At 33.2% G+C, this 17962-nt stretch overlaps 1 protein-coding gene across 2 annotated transcripts; it reads right to left on the bottom strand.

Annotated features, from left to right (window-relative positions):
- Nucleotides 1–2704: 2704 nt before the first annotated feature.
- LOC136998324 (uncharacterized) lies at nucleotides 2705–8307 on the bottom strand. 2 transcript variants are annotated; one of them, XM_067350851.1, is made up of 3 exons: nucleotides 8124–8307; nucleotides 6282–6973; nucleotides 2705–6170 (listed from the first exon to the last, which is right to left on the bottom strand). In XM_067350851.1, the coding sequence occupies exons 2-3, from the start codon at nucleotides 6409–6411 to the stop codon at nucleotides 4018–4020; spliced, it is 2283 nt and encodes a 760-aa protein (XP_067206952.1). In that variant the 5' UTR covers nucleotides 6412–6973; nucleotides 8124–8307; the 3' UTR covers nucleotides 2705–4017. The 2 variants fall into 2 exon arrangements, with proteins under 2 accessions (XP_067206952.1, XP_067206953.1); XM_067350852.1 differs by lacking the exon at nucleotides 8124–8307 and having other exon boundaries at nucleotides 6282–8093.
- Between the last annotated feature and the right edge of the window lie 9655 nt (nucleotides 8308–17962).

Here is a 17962-nt window from a genome sequence, read left to right as displayed (position 1 = left end):
AATCCGCGTGGATACAGAGCGTTTGATATCTTTGTTTGAACGCGGGTTATAATTTTATCTCGGTGGTGTCGAACAATGTGTAATGGTGGTCGTGCGGTGATGAGCAAGTGTCGGCGCAAGCGCGGGTGCCGCAATTGTCTCTAGGCGACTGCGAGCGCGTGGATCGATACGTTCGAGCGGCGTCGATGGTCGATTGACTGATCGATATGCTCGGGCGCGTGCGTTGTGATTTCGATGTTCGCTGTTGATTCGATTAGTTCGCGATTGCCTGCCGGATTTGAGGACCCGATTTTAAGAGGATGAAGACGGGAGCGAAGACGCGCGTATTGCCCGCGTCTCGAAATGGCTGGTGTTCTAACGTGGAGCCGAGTATCCCCGGTGGTATACGGGTAGGCCCGTATGTAAGAATGAAGCCGAGTGCGCTCGGTAATATACGAGTGTGCTCGTATTTAGGTAACGAGACCGAGTATGCTCGGTTATAATACGAGTGCGCTCGTATGCGAGGTAACGAGACCGAGTATGCTCGGTAACGTGCGAGTATGCTCGCACGATGGAACGGAGGACAGTTCCTGGCGGCCGAGTATGCTCGGCAGGAATACGAGAATTCTCGTATCGTGGTCTAGAGCCGAGTATGCTCGGCGAGGATACGGGTGTGCCCGTAACGTGGAAGCGGTTCCTGAGGCCGAGTATGCTCGGTTGGTGCACGAGTATGCTCGTGCTCGTGAGGCTGCTGGGCATAGACTTCGAGTATTCTCGAAGGATTACGAGTGCTCTCGCAACAGGACGTTCACTGGCGAGCAGTGAACGGGATCTGGTAGAGAAGCGTACAGCCGGGCCTCTTTTATACCCGGCTGCCGCCCGACTGGCGAAGGATCGGCAAGCATCGGCGGTTTAGCCGGCGGACCCCCACCTGGTAAATTTCGAAAACGGTCGGGTGTGGGGGGCCGTCCGGCGATTGACCGTCGGTGTTTGTATGAAAAGTTTATCGGCGCGCGATGCGCCCTTTTTGGCTACGGACGATGTTCGGTCCGTAGCCGTGACGATGCATGCTGCATCGTTACATTGCTAGAAGTTTTAAATTCTGTTTAAATTGCAAAGAATTTGGAATTGGATGCTTTATTCTTATAAAAGAGAACAAATTCTCGAGACAGTCTTGCGTAAATCGACCACTCAAAAAATATGAATATTTTCGTTCATTTATAAGATATTTCGTCAATTCCATAATCGAAGTTGTAGTAATCATTATGCCGCTTTGTACAGGTTTAAATGTGGATTTATAGCTAATTTTTATATTTCTAAATAGTTCTACAACGGACTCGAGAAACGCAATATTGTTGTCAAATTTTATTGTATTGCCTACTGTTTTACCTAACGCAACTTTCGGTGTCCAAGCAGTTATTAATGTGAACCATTTAGAGCAAACTTCAATAAATGCTGCTGTTGTATTAAATTCCTGCTTATCTTTTTCTGCAGCATAAAAATGCAAAGCGCTACTAACATCTCGGCTTAATATATTTCTTGCTTTATTAACTTTTATTCTATTAAATGTACTGCAGGTAATGTCTTTTTTTGCGATCTTAGGTGTTGGTTTAAATTGTAGATTTTCTTGAATGTTGATTAATTCATTTAAATGTTCACATTTAGCAACTGGATTAGATAAATTGTGCGTCTGGAGGAATTTCTGAGGTAATTCAATAACTTTGTTATTTAATAACAAATTTTAAGATTTTTTAGTAGATGCGGAGCATCAGCAATAAAAAATAGTTTTCGAGCATTATTAATAGGATAAGGAATAGAATTACTGATTTTGAAATATCTGCTACAGGTAATACCTCCAAATGCTTTCCACATGCTTAAATTGACGGGGCCCATATCGGAAGTCACACTATGCACATACAAGCCAATAGATTCTGCTTTGTGAATAATTTGTAGTACGATTGGTTTTAAAACAGCGCCATTCAAACTATCAGGTGTGAAATAATACGCAACAGGGAGTTTCCAGCGTGTGAAAAGACCTCCAAGCATAAAAACTAGACTATGTGTAGCTTCTTTTATTTTCCCTATTAATAAAGAAAAAATTAAGAAATTAAGAAGAGAAAAAATGATATTATATTATATATATAGTGTATATAAACTACATATATAATAAAATTAAAATAAAAAAAGGTTATGGCATTATAGAAACTGTCAATATAATAATTATGTCAGACAGTAGCGCAGCTCATACGCGCCTCTTTAGTATTATCCGTGAACTAATTTATACTGTATTTATCGATATTGAGCACACATTTTACTACAAATACCAAAAATATGTACAATTTTTACATAATACTTCCGATCTCAATTTTAGTGATTCGGTAACATTTTATTATGCAGTGCGCAATTCGCGCTGCTCTTATTCGGTGTATTAAAATCGTTAAACTTTTATAAAAAGCTAAAATTGATAGCTCTAAAAGACATGTTATCCTAAGAGTATGTCAATAAAAATTAATGTTATAAATAACTTTATTTTTCCGAATTTTTTCGACCAACGCGAATTCCCTTTTTGTGTGCTCTTTAATCCTGCAAAAGGATTTTTAATTCTATGCAGGCAGAAAAAAGCTGTATTTGTTAGAAAAAAGTCAGGAAAAATACAGCATTCATGTGGTAAAACAGAACTCCAGCATCCTCTTAATGGCCAGATCAAAACTTTGTCGGAGTTTGTATCGGGCATAAAATTGTATATTCAATTTCAGAGCAAAAATAAATAAAAAAATGCTGATTCTCAGGCTCCTTAAGAAAAATACGAAAAATACTTACATTCAGTGCTTGCGTCTGAAACTTTTGAACAGGGAGATGAGTCTTCCATGCTTTCTTCCAATCGGGGAACATTTAGCAGCTCTTGTTCAAGTTCTTTGTCTTCTTTTAATGTTTTTAGTTTGTAGCTCTTTTTTGCAAGCTGTGAACGAGCTTCAGCAGAAAATTCCGAGTCTGTAGTATACGCGTACTCTTTCGTTTCTAAAATTTTGAGTTGTTTCAGAGCTGCGTCATAATTTTCTGAAACAATATAATATTACATAATTTAATATTACAACGAAATGTTACACAACAAATGTAAAAAAGTATAAAAAATGTAGTTTTGCACGTCATGTGAATTCACAAAAAATAGAAAACATTTCTTAGTCTGAATTAATGAGTGTAAACTGTTAATTATATTAGAGTGAAAAAATTTTCAAGTGTGGTTATTATAAATGAATTACTACGTTAAATTATTTAATTGGTTGACCAGATTTCACTAATAATTAAGCTAGATCCTGCATAAAATTTAAACATTATACATGATAAGAAAATATACTTCACGACGTTAATTCAACAAAAAAAATTGTATGTATTTCTAACCATGAAAAATTTGTCTAAATAACACGACACCCACAAGGTAAACCGGCTTGAGCAATCAACTCCAGAAATCTTTAAACTTTGAATAAATTCTTACAATAACAGAACCATAAATAGTTTTACAATGGTTTTACATACCTCATCTTTTTTCGATGATTTTTGCGGTTTTGAAGACATCATGAAATTTGATTTCGTAAAGCTAACCACAAATAATGAAACTGGAAAATAAAAAAGTTAACAACGCGCGTTTTTCACTTGTCACTTGCGCAGAGAACACACGTACGCGCTCGCACTTGAGTGTGTTTCCTCCACATGCTCCGAAATCAAGAGTAGAAATGTCATTTGTACATAAAGGCATAAGGAGCAGTTGATGAAAATCGCTCTTTGAAAATAAACAAAAAATTAACAAGACAAAATACATAATATTTAATCTTATTCGAAATCTTTTAAATAAATACAAAAAAAGAGTATTAATTAAGAGGATAATGTCACAAAAAATATGATTTTGTGAATTTATGTATATTTTTTCGTTATATGTCATTTTCATTATTTACAGTTTTGTGATAATTAGGAGATCGTCCGCAATAATTTTGAAAGTCAAAATATAGCTGGTATACAATAGCTTCTGATTAGCAGCATTTATTACATATGTAAAAATGAAATGACGAAAGTACTCGTTGCCTCATTGTCACTGTCATCTTCGTCATTGTTATTGTTACTATTATCATAATTTTTTATTGTTAATTTTGTCATTTTATGAGCAACAGATTGTAGCGGATAGATTATTCTCTTTGACGTTACATCTACCTTCCACATTTTCAGTGTTTCGGAATTGCAAGGATAAGTAAACATTGGTTCTATGATTCGTAAAGCTGTTCCAGTCAGAACGATTCTTGTGTCATTTTCATTTGGTGGAACATGCATGGCATCGATGTTCATTAGAATCTTGTTGTTGAGTAATACTGTATTATTCGGTGACTTTGTTGTAATTATAACTTGTTTGTATTTAATTTTTTTTACAAGAATACTTCCATTTCGTTCGGTACGTCCTTTTCTCAATATAGTGACAGATGGTGGAAAAGTCACTTTTTTGAAATTGGCGAAATGTGACTCGTGCATTCGTCGACATAACTGAGCAAGTGGCCGGTGACCGGTGCGAAGTACTTTTTTTATTTTTCCCAACGAATTTTCGAATGGAAAACTCGTAAAATCATTTAGAGAGCACTCCATATTTTTTGCATCATTTACAAGATGGATCAAACTGTGCATATTCAAGATTAGATATTTCTTGCCATAATATTGCTTCGTAAGCAACACAAAGCTTTTCAGATACGCTTTAGCTTGCAAATTGTATTGTAATGCCAATTCTTTTGAACAGAGTATTCTGCACGCACAATGCAGCAGAAGAAAATGTCTGTAATATTTTTTCGGCAATATTTGTCGGAAAACAACAGGACCAACGTAGAGTAACAACAGACGATATTCAGTTGCTTTCCATTTGGCAGTTTCTGCAAGTGTCCTAGTCGTGCGTTGGAAATCATCTGGTATTTGTGATTGTAACTCTACTAAGCACTGCGAAAGCCATTGTTTACGGCCTTGATTAAGTTTGGCAACTGAATGTCCCTCCAAAAAAATCTCGGTTAACATTTTTTTCATGATGCCTAAACAGCCTAGATGCATGAAGTCCAATACAAAACATTTCACCATGTCAAGTTTTGATCCCAACTGCAATAATGGTGACAGACCTGTATGATGTTCGCGATTTTCTTGGCTTCGAAATGATACATCGGTACGATCTTCGCAGTTAGAAGACAGATACACCGTTCGTCTCTCATATTGAATTCCTTGAATAGTACATCGTTCGCATGCATAATAGCCCCCATGGCCCTTAATGCACTTGATAAAAGAGCGAGCTGGTTTATCGCACACAAAGCACATGATGCGAACTGTTAGTGACTGTTCGTCAATTAAAATGCCATTTCGTGACAGTTCGTTCATTTCTTGAACAAATTCACATAGATATTCGTCCAAATTATTCGGTTTTTCGATTCCACAGAATACGGCCACTAGGAACGGTTTATAAACATCGGGATTAACATGGACTTTGCACAATATAGGCCAAAATTGTTTTGCACTGGACTTGTATAAAGGTAAACCGTCACAATTAAACTGCAGCTGAAGTTCATTCGTTGGATGGAGATTTTTATTGACACATCTTTCAAGACCTGCCGCAATACCGAAGTATACAAACTCTCCTATCTCTTTACCGTCGTGCGTTTGAAAATTCTTGATTTTATACTCCGACGATGATGTCCTGAGAAATGTTTTCGAACATGCTGGTAAAGTTGGCAGTGCACGTTTTCTCAGGATTTTAAGTAGAGTGTCCAAATGACAATGTGGTATGCCGGATTTTATTGCCCATTGTTGAAGATCCACTATGTCCCTTGCTTCACCATCACTGTCGTACGCTTCTTCATCGACCTCTACTTCGTCGCTATCTACTTCGTCGCTGTCAATGTCTTGTTTGCTCTCATTAGCTTCTGCAATACTGTCTTCCTCGCTTGATTCTTCACTGTTGTTTCTGTCATCTCTGTCACTGATATCTATTAATTCATTTTCTCCATTGTTCCTTTCATTTTCTGTGATTTCTGCATCTCCCGTTTCACTATTTTCTCTTTGAGTATCATTTTCATTTTCGTCGTTTTCACTGTCTACTCCAAATTCATCGTACTCCATATTCCATGAAGATGAATGACTCTGGGATGGTATTGCATAATTTGCAGTAGAACCATTCTCTACGAATAATTATCGAATTAAAATATATAATATTAAAAAAAAAAAAATATTAAAATTGTAAAAATTGTAAAAAATGTCTCTACATTTAATAAAAAAATTAAAATACGTACCATTACTTGAAGAATGTGAGTCGTCGCCGGTTTTTAAATACAATGATCGTCGAGTTGCACGAAATCTACGTACTCGCATTCGCGATATTAACAAACTCTTTTTATTGTCCATAATGCTGTTAATTGACATGAATTTCGGTATGTATATTAACACTCCGTCTTGCCATATATTTATCCTATCTTAAAAAAGACATGCAACATCTCGAACTCGAATATATCGAAATGTTGAGGCCTCTTTTCCGCGATGCTGATTGGCTATCTCGCTTGTGTGTTGCAACTCGCTTCACTTGTGTTGACTGTCAAACTGTCATGCAAATTATATATTATGCACAAACTTATGAGGGAAAGATTAAGGATTGAGTTATCAGGCCCATGTAGGATTGCCTAAAAAATAAACTAAAAAGGAAATCCTGATTAGCAACGGACAGGCCCAAGTCGGGAATTCCAGATTAGGGTATGCCTTACTTTTTCCCGATCAAGTTCAAGTCGGGGATTCCCTACTAGAGCATACCTTATTAATCCCCGGTCAGGGCCTGACCCTACATCAGGCATGCCCGATCAAATTTCTGCTCGGGTTATCGTCGGCTCATCTTCAATTTTTTTATTTTTTAATAAAAGGGCCATACTTTCCATCACATCGTTCAATTTCAAGTGTATAGCGTTCAGTTCTTTCAACACTTGTTTCTGAAAGTCTAAAATTTACAAACTGAATTAGTAGTATTTTTAATCATAGCTACGAAAATAGTTGATATAATATTTTTCTACGCCCAACATCGAAAGTTGGCTTTTATAATTGTCAGTTGTTAACAGAAAGTTAACCGCTGAGCGAGCAGAAAAGTCATTGCCACTCGCCAAGCTGAAAGTAAATTTTTCTGATAGGTGACAAAAAACAAAAATTAAGGTAATAAACAATTGTAGTTCTTTTTAATCACAAATGTGGTAATAATCTTTTTATTACTCAATTAGTTTAAAAACAATTTGCTCGACATGTTTCGACGTTACAATATGTTATTCTTACGTCATTGTCAAGAGCTGAAAATAAAAAACGAATAAACTTAATCGTAAAAATCTTAAATTATTAGAAATCTCTTCTAATAATTTAGTTGTTGTTAGGAGCGTTAAATTTGAAGATTGATTATATTCGTTTTTGATGTTTTTAATGTTATCTTTTCACACTGACGATGGCCTAAACCCAAGGCCGAAACGTTTGTTTTCGAGTTTATACTATTGTAAACGTTAGGTCCAAGCACAAAGATTCTGCTTTTGACTCTGGTCTTTTAGCTTTAATAATAAATTGTGAATATTTATTTGAAAATTTTAGAATCCATCAACGCCCAAATACAATTTAGACAAAGTTAATAATGTGAAATGAGGAAAAAAGTATCATAAAATCTATTATATTTCTTTGAAATACAATATATCTATCAACTGTATTTCAACTGTATCTATTCCATCGTATTATATATTGTAAAGGTTTATTAATTTTCGACAGTTTACTTATGTAACCAAAAAATTAACACCATAAGTGCAAATAAACTTTTTAATCCGCATTCCTGTTGTATTTCTTTGAAATACAATAGATTTTATGATAATTCCTTCGTCACTTCACCTTGTGAATTATTTGATTATATTCCACATTTCAGTCCCATAAAATTAACTTGACATTATAAATAATTCAATGTAACATAATTATATAACATAATATAGAAAAAATACCTGAGAATATCTTTCTACGCATTTCCACGTGTATATTTTATACGTTATATTTGACTTACAATTCTAAGATATAAAAGAAGAGAAAAAAATAACTAATAGCTTTTAGTAAAAAAATACACTACTTACTTTTTTAAAACAGAAGTTCAATTCGTTCTGTCCGATAATTGAACTTGACGAACTCTGATCATTTAATTAATTAATTCTTCTTGATTTATTTCTTGGTACTGTCTTCTTTCTTCTAACTAAACATGTGGCACTCTGATCTGCTCTGTCACAAGAGGCCATGACACCAGTGTTCTTAAACGGTTGGGGTTTTCGCGCATGCGCAAATTCGATATCGATGCGATATCGTTCACCGCGGTCCCCGTCCGCTGCCTCACACAACCTTACAGAAGCGTACGTCACGTATCCGTATGGCACACGGATTCGTGACGTACGCTTCTGTGAAGTTGTGTGAGGCAGCGGACCGGGACCGCGGTGGTCAATATCGCATCAGTGGCCCGGCCGCTGGCAATTGAGCCGCCGATAGCTCTGGCTCAGGAGCGTTTTATATAAGAAATAGGCTGGGTTGTTGAGGCCCTCTCAGAAAATCGTAACATTTTCTTCGCTACATAAATAATGTTTATTTTTATTAATACATTATATATATATATATATATATACACTTACCCGAAAAAAAAGCGGTACATTAAAAATGTGGGAAAAATTCATCAAATTTCAACTGACGATAACTTCGTAAATAATAAAGATAGAAAGTTCTATAAAATATAAAAATAAAGCTTAGAATCTCTACTTTAAGAATCGATTTATTTCAATGTTGCAAGATAAATTTATTGAAAATGGTAGATGACAAAGCGAAAGCATGCAAAATTGAAAAATAATGGTTTGAGTTTGCGACGGTGCACGGTATAAACAAAAAATTGTAGCTTATTGGGATCAAAAGCGTATGAAAGTACAGAGTCTCCTCTTTAAAATGCTTTTTTATGCATCTCGATACAATGATTTTTCGCCGAGAGATTCGCATTTGAAGAAAAAGGCAGGTCCTTACTTTAAATGCGAATCTCTCAGCGAAAAATCATCATATGGAGATGCATAAAAAAATATTTTAAAGAGGAGACTCTGTACTTTCATACGCTTTTGATCCCAATAAGCTACAATTTTTTCGTTTACGTCGTGCACCGTTGCAAAACTCGAACCATTATTTTTCAATTTTGCATGCTTTCACTTTGTCATCTGCCATTTTGGAGAAAATTGTCGCACATTATTGCGTTATGAATCTTCGAACACTAGACATCTAAACTTTTAAAATGGTTTTCAAAAAATCCTGCTAGCTGTATTACGTGCCGAGATATTCAATTTTGAACCAGACCGAATTGCAAGAATAAAAATTCCATGGTCATCAGCTCCGCGGTATTTTAAAACTCCAAACTCTTCTTACGGTTGTAAGTGTCAATTCTTTTCGTAGCGTTACCCAGGATTAACGGCGTGGACGTGGCAGAAATCTGATCCCGCGCGCGCGCGCGCGCGCGCGCGTGTGTGTGTGTGTGTGTGTGTGTGTGTGTGTGTGTGTGCGTGCGTGCGTGCGTGCACCACTGGGATAAAGACCTCATGGCTCGTCAGGTCCACGATATTTAACGACTCCAATCCTCCCGGTGGTGCGTGTACAATTGCGTGTGCGCGCGCATATATTAATAATGGGTATGACCTCCTCGTGCGCGTATTACCTCATTCATGCGACGAGGCATACTCCTTATTAATGTTCTAACTTCAGACTGCGTATTGTTATTCCACTCCATTTCAAAAACTTTTCGAAGTTCTGGCAATGACTGAGGAGCAGGTACATGATCTCGTACTTTCCTGCCAAGATTGTCTCATAGGTGTTCAATGGGATTTAAATCTGGACTCATTGCTGGCCATTCGAGTCAATTTATGCCAACTTCACCGCAGAAATCAAGCACTCTTCTCGCAATGTGCGGTCGAGCATTGTCTTGCATCAACAAAAAGTCCTCTCCGATGAAGTGCGCATGTGCATACGGAACAACGTACGGTATGAGTACGTCTTCCACGTATACATCTGCGTTCATGTTTTCGTCAAAAAAGTGGAGGTCTGTATGAGCATTCGCAGAAATTCCTGCCCAAACCATTACAGAGCCACCATAGTTGCTTTCAAGAAAAAATATGTAATTTGCAACATGCAACTGCATACTTTTTTTAAAAACCAATGTGTTTTCTTTATACCAATTGATTCGTCTCATTATTTTATGCATAAAAGTATTAAGGTAAGATTCCCAAAAATTGAATGTTTTACAAGATATTTTGTATTTTATGTCAAAATACTGTAATTTACAAGCCTCATAACTCGAAAAGTACTTAATAAAAAATAACTTCATTATAGTGTTTTGAAAAGCTCTTGACACCAGCTATTAGATTTTGGAATAAAAAATAGGTTACATTTAAAAAAATAACTCTGACCTTCAAACGACCTTGAAAATTGACTTCAAGGTCAAAGTCACTAGCATAAATAGGTGACCCTTATTGTCCTGAACAACTTTTGTCTGAACCATTTTACTGTATTTGGCTTACTTACGGAGTTATTTGCGTGGATGGATTAAAATGGCCCACCCTGTATATGTGCTGCATGTGTATATTTATAATATAAATAAAATACTTTCATGTGCTTTATAATAAAGAAATTGAATTAACAATGTAATGAATATATTGTTATTTTTTTAACCTATTTTTATGTTTAATATTTTATTTTATTGTGTATTTCATTTCACTCAACATTTGAGACTGTTTGCTCATTTCAAATTTATATATAGACAAATTCAATGTATGTATGCATTCAATGTATGCAAAGTTGTGTATTATATCAATTGAAAAGTCATTCATTTATTATTTACATAATACATATTCAGATATAGTAAAATATAATATAGGCTTGTATGTCGTGTAACGATAAACTATCGAAAAACTGTACAAATTAACATCCTATAAAATAAAACATCTTATAAATTCACTTCTATTAATGAAAACTACTACTTTTAAAATATCTTGACTGTGTGTTTTAGACTGCATATTCGAAAACAATATTAAATAATTTATTTTACAAAACCGTGTATCAGAAATGTTACATAAAATATGTATATACAAAGATATAATAAAATTTTATATTGTTTTAAATACAGTGCATGAAAAATGGAAGAAATTTTACATCATATAAAATCACTACAATTCATTACATGATCATTACTATGGATATATCTTGACTTCACATTTTCTTTACACTACATTTCAAAATGATAGAATTATTTAATTACAATTATTTAATTATTTTATTTTATTATTTATTATTTAATTACAATGTGTTGCAACATTAACATAACATGAATAGAAAAATGTTTTATTTCTTGCTATATAGCATATATATAAAGAGATATTGAGTGACATTTAGTATTAATTAACTTTGTATTAATACTTAATTACTATTAAGAATTAATTTAGTATTTAAAAAACTTCCTCATATATCTATATACAAATTTAAAATAGTTATTATCATGTCACAAATTGCAGTGATTGTATAGGATATATATTTTCTTCCATTTTCCATGCACAATATCTAAAACACTAGTAAAATTTTATTATATCTCTATATATATTTTATGTAACATTTATTATACACAGCTTTGTAAAATAAATTATTTTATTTTATTTTGGATGCAGTCTAAGACACACAGTTAAAATATTCTAAAAATAGTGGTTTTTATATCATGAATAGAAGTAAATTTATAAGATGTTTCATTTTATAAGATGTTAATTTGCAGTTTTTCTTACACGACACATAAGACAATATTACACTTTATTATATCTCAATATATATTATGTAAATAATTAATGAATGACTTCAATTGATTTAATACACAACTTTGCACACATTGAATTTATCTATATATAAATTTGAAATGACCAAACAGTCTGCAAGTTGAGTCAAATAAAATATGTACAGTAAAATAAAATATTAAATGTAAAAATTGGTTATTATTAAAAAATAAACTATAAATTTAATAATTCTTAATTCAATATCTTTATTATAAAGCACATAAGCACGATAAATATTATTAACATATACACATGCAGCATGTATGTAATTATTTTATGATTCAAGAATGTCTAAAACATACATTACAGATATTAACACATTTTTTATTATTTGCATATATCTATTATATATATGTATGTAGAGGGAGGAAGGGAGGGAGTGAGAAGGGGGAGAGGGGAGAGAGAGAGAGAGAGAGAGAGAGAGAGAGAAGTGGCTAAAGTGTGATACAAAAAAAAAACTTTTATTGCTGAGAATTATAATGTATAGGTATAATTATAGGGATCAAAAGTAATCATTTACAAAAAATAAAAAAAAAAATTCGCTTTATTTTTTTTTTTACTTTTTTTGCACATTTTTATATTTACATTTTTATATATTTTTATATTATATAACTTTTCTTCGAAATACATTTCTCGCGAAATACCTTTCTCGTGAAATACATTTTTATATATTTTTATATTATATAACTTTTCTTCGAAATACATTTCTCGCGAAATACCTTTCTCGCGAAATACATTTATATATATATTTTTTATATATTAATTTTTTGTCATACAACCATATTTATTTTTCTTATAAAATTTTTTACACATTAAAACATAAAAAATACTATATTATTCCTTACTTATCAGACTTATCGCTGTTTATTATTTATAACATAAAATATCACTGTTTATCACTGCAATTATTATCGCAATTTATCGTTACATAAAAATTATAGGTCTATCCTTTTTTTTGCACCATATTCAATGCATATACTGTGTAATTTTATATTGGTAAAACTGTTTTTCGCACTGTGCGCCATTTTTTTTATTATTAGTTGCAAAATAAAATATACTTCCTCCATTGTATTATACAGGGTGTTTCAGATTAAACGCGGTCCTTAAAGGGGTGGATAGATCTCGATAACGTGAGTAAAAAATGTCCATACAAGAAAATTGTGGGGTCAATAGTTTTTGAATAAAATGCATTTGAAGTTAACCAATTACGGGGTTCGCATTTCGCGCCGTCAGGAGCGGCGCGGCATGAATCATTCTCGTTTGCAATATATTCTGCCACATCAATTATATATTGTTTAAAAATTATTATTAACACTATCATATTAGTAAACATTAAAATAAAACTCAATTGTTTTAAACAATCGCTTGTGTATAAGAAATAAATTCTTCAGTTACTAGAGAAACATTTTTATTGCTAATTTCACTATTACTCTCACTTATCAGTTATTAGTAATTTATTTGACGATGTTATTTTATAATAAGCCATTTAATTATAATTTCAAATAGTCATACGAATAAAATATTCTGTACGAAGTGTGCGTCTTGTTCGTGTTGTTGCAATAACTACCGACAAAAATCAATTCGATTTTCATAATCTGGAGACATTAGATTGTGCACACGCGAGAAATGGAAAGCGTGAATTTGGTTAGAATACAAAATTCGATGCGTACTTGTTATGGATACATTGACCATGACATACAGATTTTCTGTAATTAGCAAAGAAAGTAACTTGAAAGTAACTTAAATAAGTTTTTTAAGTTTCAAGCTAGGTAAAACTAACAAGGTGTTCTAGTGCTATAAAATAACGATGGATTATTCATCAGAAGAGTACTGCGAAATGATCATTTTGTATGGCGAATGTATGCGAAACGCAGAAGCTACTGCAAGAGTTTACGCCGAAAATTTTCCGAATCATAGACATCCTGATGGAAATGTCATTCGGCGATTAATAAATAGAACAAGAAATTCAGGAGTGCTTGCTCGTCAAAGGAAAGAAGAGGGTGCAGCAATCCAACGTTTTGCTCGGAACGTCAGAAATGAAGAAGCTGTGCTTCGAGCAGTCGAAGAAGATCCTACAAGGAGCATCAGAACGGTAGCTCGTATGGTCAATGTATCCATAACGAGTGCGCATCGAATTTTGTATTCTAACCAAATTCACGCTTTCTATTTCTCGCGAATGCACAATCTAATGCCTCCAGATTATGAAAATCGAATTGATTTTTGTCAGTGATTATTGCAACAACACGAACAAGACGCACACTTTGTACAGAATATTTTATTCACCGATAAATCAATTTTCACGCGCGAGGGCATATTTAACAGCCATAATTATCACTTTTGGGAAAATGAAAATCCCCACCAATTCCGGGTCAGGAGTTTCCAGCATCGGTTTAGCATAAACTTGTGGGCTGAGATACATAATAATAGTATAGTAAGCATTGATTATTTTATGATTATCTCAGTAACTAATAATGCCAATTTTGAAAACGTATGTAAATTTTTATAGTTAATTTTTAATGCTGAGATTACCTTAAAAGGCAACTTTACATTTGCTATTAACTATTGTTATCATTTATTATAACATATTTCTAAGTAAGCATAATTTCAATCTCAGTCTTTGCTTTTATAACGTAGCTACACAAACTTTGTAGAAAATAGTACAATTAAGTAACACAACGATACTTCAATATTAGATAGAACCATTCGAGCTTCCCGCTCAAGTTACTGACGAAATCTATCATGATTTTTTGGTTGAGCATTTACCGGAACTTCTAGAAGATATGCCATTGGCGGAACGTCGTGCAATGTGGTTCCAGCACGATGGAGCACCACCACACTACGCATGAAGAACTCGAGAGACTTTAAATGAAATGTATCCCGATATGTGGATTGGCCGTGGTGGTCCTAGAGCATGGCCAGCGAGATCTCCTGATCTTACACCACTCAATTTTTTTTATGGGCTGCTATAAAAGAATACGTGTATTCTGAATCTATTAACAATATTCAACAATTAAATGACCGCATTACAGAAGTGGTGGCAACCATTACCCCAGAAATGATTCAACGGTCAAGACAAAGTTTAATAAGACGCGCCCAACTATTGAAGTGGGTGGAAGCCAATTCGAACACTTGCTGTAAAAAATTGTGCAATATAATTGTTTAAAACTTATTTTAACGGCATTCAACATTACACGACGATAATAAAAAATTTAAATTTGTTACGTTAAAAGTTTGTTTGTTTGTTAAGTTGTTAAGTTCTTGTAATAAATAAGTCTAAAGTTATTCGTATGACTCTTTGAAATTATAATTAAATGGCTTATTATAAAATAACATCGTCAAATAAATTACTAACAACTGATAAGTGAGAGTAATAGTGAAATTAGCAATAAAAATGTTTCTCTAGTAACTGAAGAATTTATTTCTTATACACAAGCGATTGTTTAAAACAATTGAGTTTTATTTTAATGTTTACTAATATGATAGTGTTAATAATAATTTTTAAACGATATATAATTGATGTGGCAGAATGTATTGCAAACAAGAATGATTCATGCCGCGCCGCTCCTGACGGCGCGAAATGCGAACCCCGTAATTGGTTAACTTCAAATACATTTTATTCAAAAACTATTAACCCCACAATTTTCTTGTATGGACATTTTTTACTCACGTTATCGAGATCTATCCACCCCTTCAAGGACCTGCGTTTAATCTGAAACACCCTATATATTATAGTATACATTTCGTCTTTATTTATGCATAGAAATTTCAATACAAAAATAAAGATGACATGTATATCATAATATAGAATGGAGGAAGTATATTTTATTTTGCAACTAATTAATAAAAAAAAAAATTGCGCACGGTGCGAACATGCGACGCTGCCAATGATAGCTCCGTGACCGCTGAGCATCATCAGGCAACGTACTGGCCGTTCGGCTTTCCAGGACTCGATTTTATAATGATTTTTTAATGGTTATACATTTGAACAATCGCTCACTCCCCACGAAATATTGAAATGACGAACTATTATTTATATGGTTCCTTAATTAAATACTTTTATTATTGTTATTTTAAAATATTTCACATACACTCCAGAGACGCGGTCTCTAGGACGATAGAAATTTAATAAATAACAATAGTTAAAATTGTAAAAAATCGTTATAAAATAGAGTCCTGGAAAGTCGAACGGCGAGTACGCTGCCTGATAGTGCTCAGCGGTTACGGAGCTATCATTGGCAACGTCGCATGTTTTCTTTCTTACAAAATGCATATTTCCGCAAATTTTCAATGAATTGATCTGAAAATTTCCAGAAATCTTCCTTCAATAGTGAGGAACAAATGTCTCACTGGAAGTTGTTTCAAATTTCAAGTTCCCTCGATACTTTTTGTCGGCAAAACTAAAAAAACGTGGTTACTGATTGGCCTCAATTTCCAATTAATTATTATTAAACAATAGGCGGTTTTCAGCTTCTTTATTGTTTTGTAGGCATCGCTAGACTATACTGCATGCGTATACCAAATTTCAAACAATTTCAACAAAATGTGGCCAAATTACGACGATTTATATCTGAAAATCTTATTGAATTTAGGGATAAAAATTTTTCAGTTTTTTATTTTTATTATTAAAAATAAGCATCGAACAAAAAAACTGCAAATAGAAAAAAGTTCCGTCTCGTCATTCTCTACAAGTCTATATTTAAAAAAATTAATTTTGCGACTTTCAAAATTATCATGCTCTAAGACGTTTAGACAATGTTTTTACACAATTTCGAGCGCAGAGCGAGTTCTTTGATTCGCGCCCTCAATTGAAATATGTATAGAGCAATGGTTATTATTAGTCATGATTGATTTTCTCTTTATTTGTTAACATTGCAATATCTTTGTTTCTTAAAATTGTAGTTTGCTTTTGTATTTGCTGCTGCACTTTCAATATAAAATAGAAAATGAAGACTTTTGACTATGAAGCTTTCATATACTGTCATTTTATTAATAATATTTTTTGCAATCACCAGTTTTATTTGTAATTTGCATGTTTTTATAACAGATGTTGAACAAATTTGGAAATTTTATTATACAATTAAAATTATTTATGTAACCTTTCCTCAATATAAAGCATTTTATTATATTTTATGTCATAACAAGTATAAGTATAAACATGTGCAAAAACTAAAGAAAATTTAATTATTTAAAACTTTTTTATATTAAAAGTTTAATGAATTTTTACATATTAAATATTACAAGATATAATGAAATAATATATAATATATATAATAATATAATATATATATATTTAATTATTAATAAAAATAAACATTATTTATGTAGCGAAGAAAATGTTACGATTTCCTGATAAATGTCTCAACAACCCAGCCTATTTCTTATATAAAATGCTCCTGAGCCAGAGCTATCAGCGGCTCGGCCGCCAGCGGCCGGACGGTAGTGGAAGAACAGGAGGCATCGGAAATCGTCCCGAAATATGCAACTAATTCCAAGCGCTGGTCTAAATAAACTTGGATATTTACATTTATTGTACGAATTTTGTACTATTTTTTACAAGAGAGATTGGAGTCTTTTATATTTAAAGTAAAATTAATATTTTTAATAGTTTTAATATGATATATAAAAAAAATTAGTTTGTAGTCTTCATACTTTTTGTAAAAAAATATTAGTTTTGAAATATCAAAGTTTATTTTAATAATTTTGTTTCTTTATGTATTTTTTTACAATACTTTTTCATGCAACTATAAAAAATATAAGCAATCCTTTCTTCATTTTCATTTTATGAAATTATAACAGGATGTTCAAGAAATCTCGGCATAGCAAAATATTTCGACAAATACACAAGATACGAAAAAGTCTTTTGGACAAAAATTATAAGGCTGAATAGTGTTACGTCCTGATCAGACTTCACGATTCTTTTCTTTTCATTAAATACCAGACCTAGTAAACGCGGGACCAACAAAAACTCTTAAGGAATATTATAACGCCAGAGCTGTTTTTCTCATGAGACACCAGGAGCTCGAATCTTCTCACAGAGAAAAATAGCAAGGGGCATGGATATTTCAAAATAACTTGGCCGCTCAGCG

The sequence above is a fragment of the Linepithema humile genome, chromosome 3 (assembly GCF_040581485.1).
Source record: "Linepithema humile isolate Giens D197 chromosome 3, Lhum_UNIL_v1.0, whole genome shotgun sequence".
Taxonomy (NCBI): domain Eukaryota; kingdom Metazoa; phylum Arthropoda; class Insecta; order Hymenoptera; family Formicidae; genus Linepithema; species Linepithema humile.
This window is presented reverse-complemented; position numbering and strand designations above follow the sequence as displayed.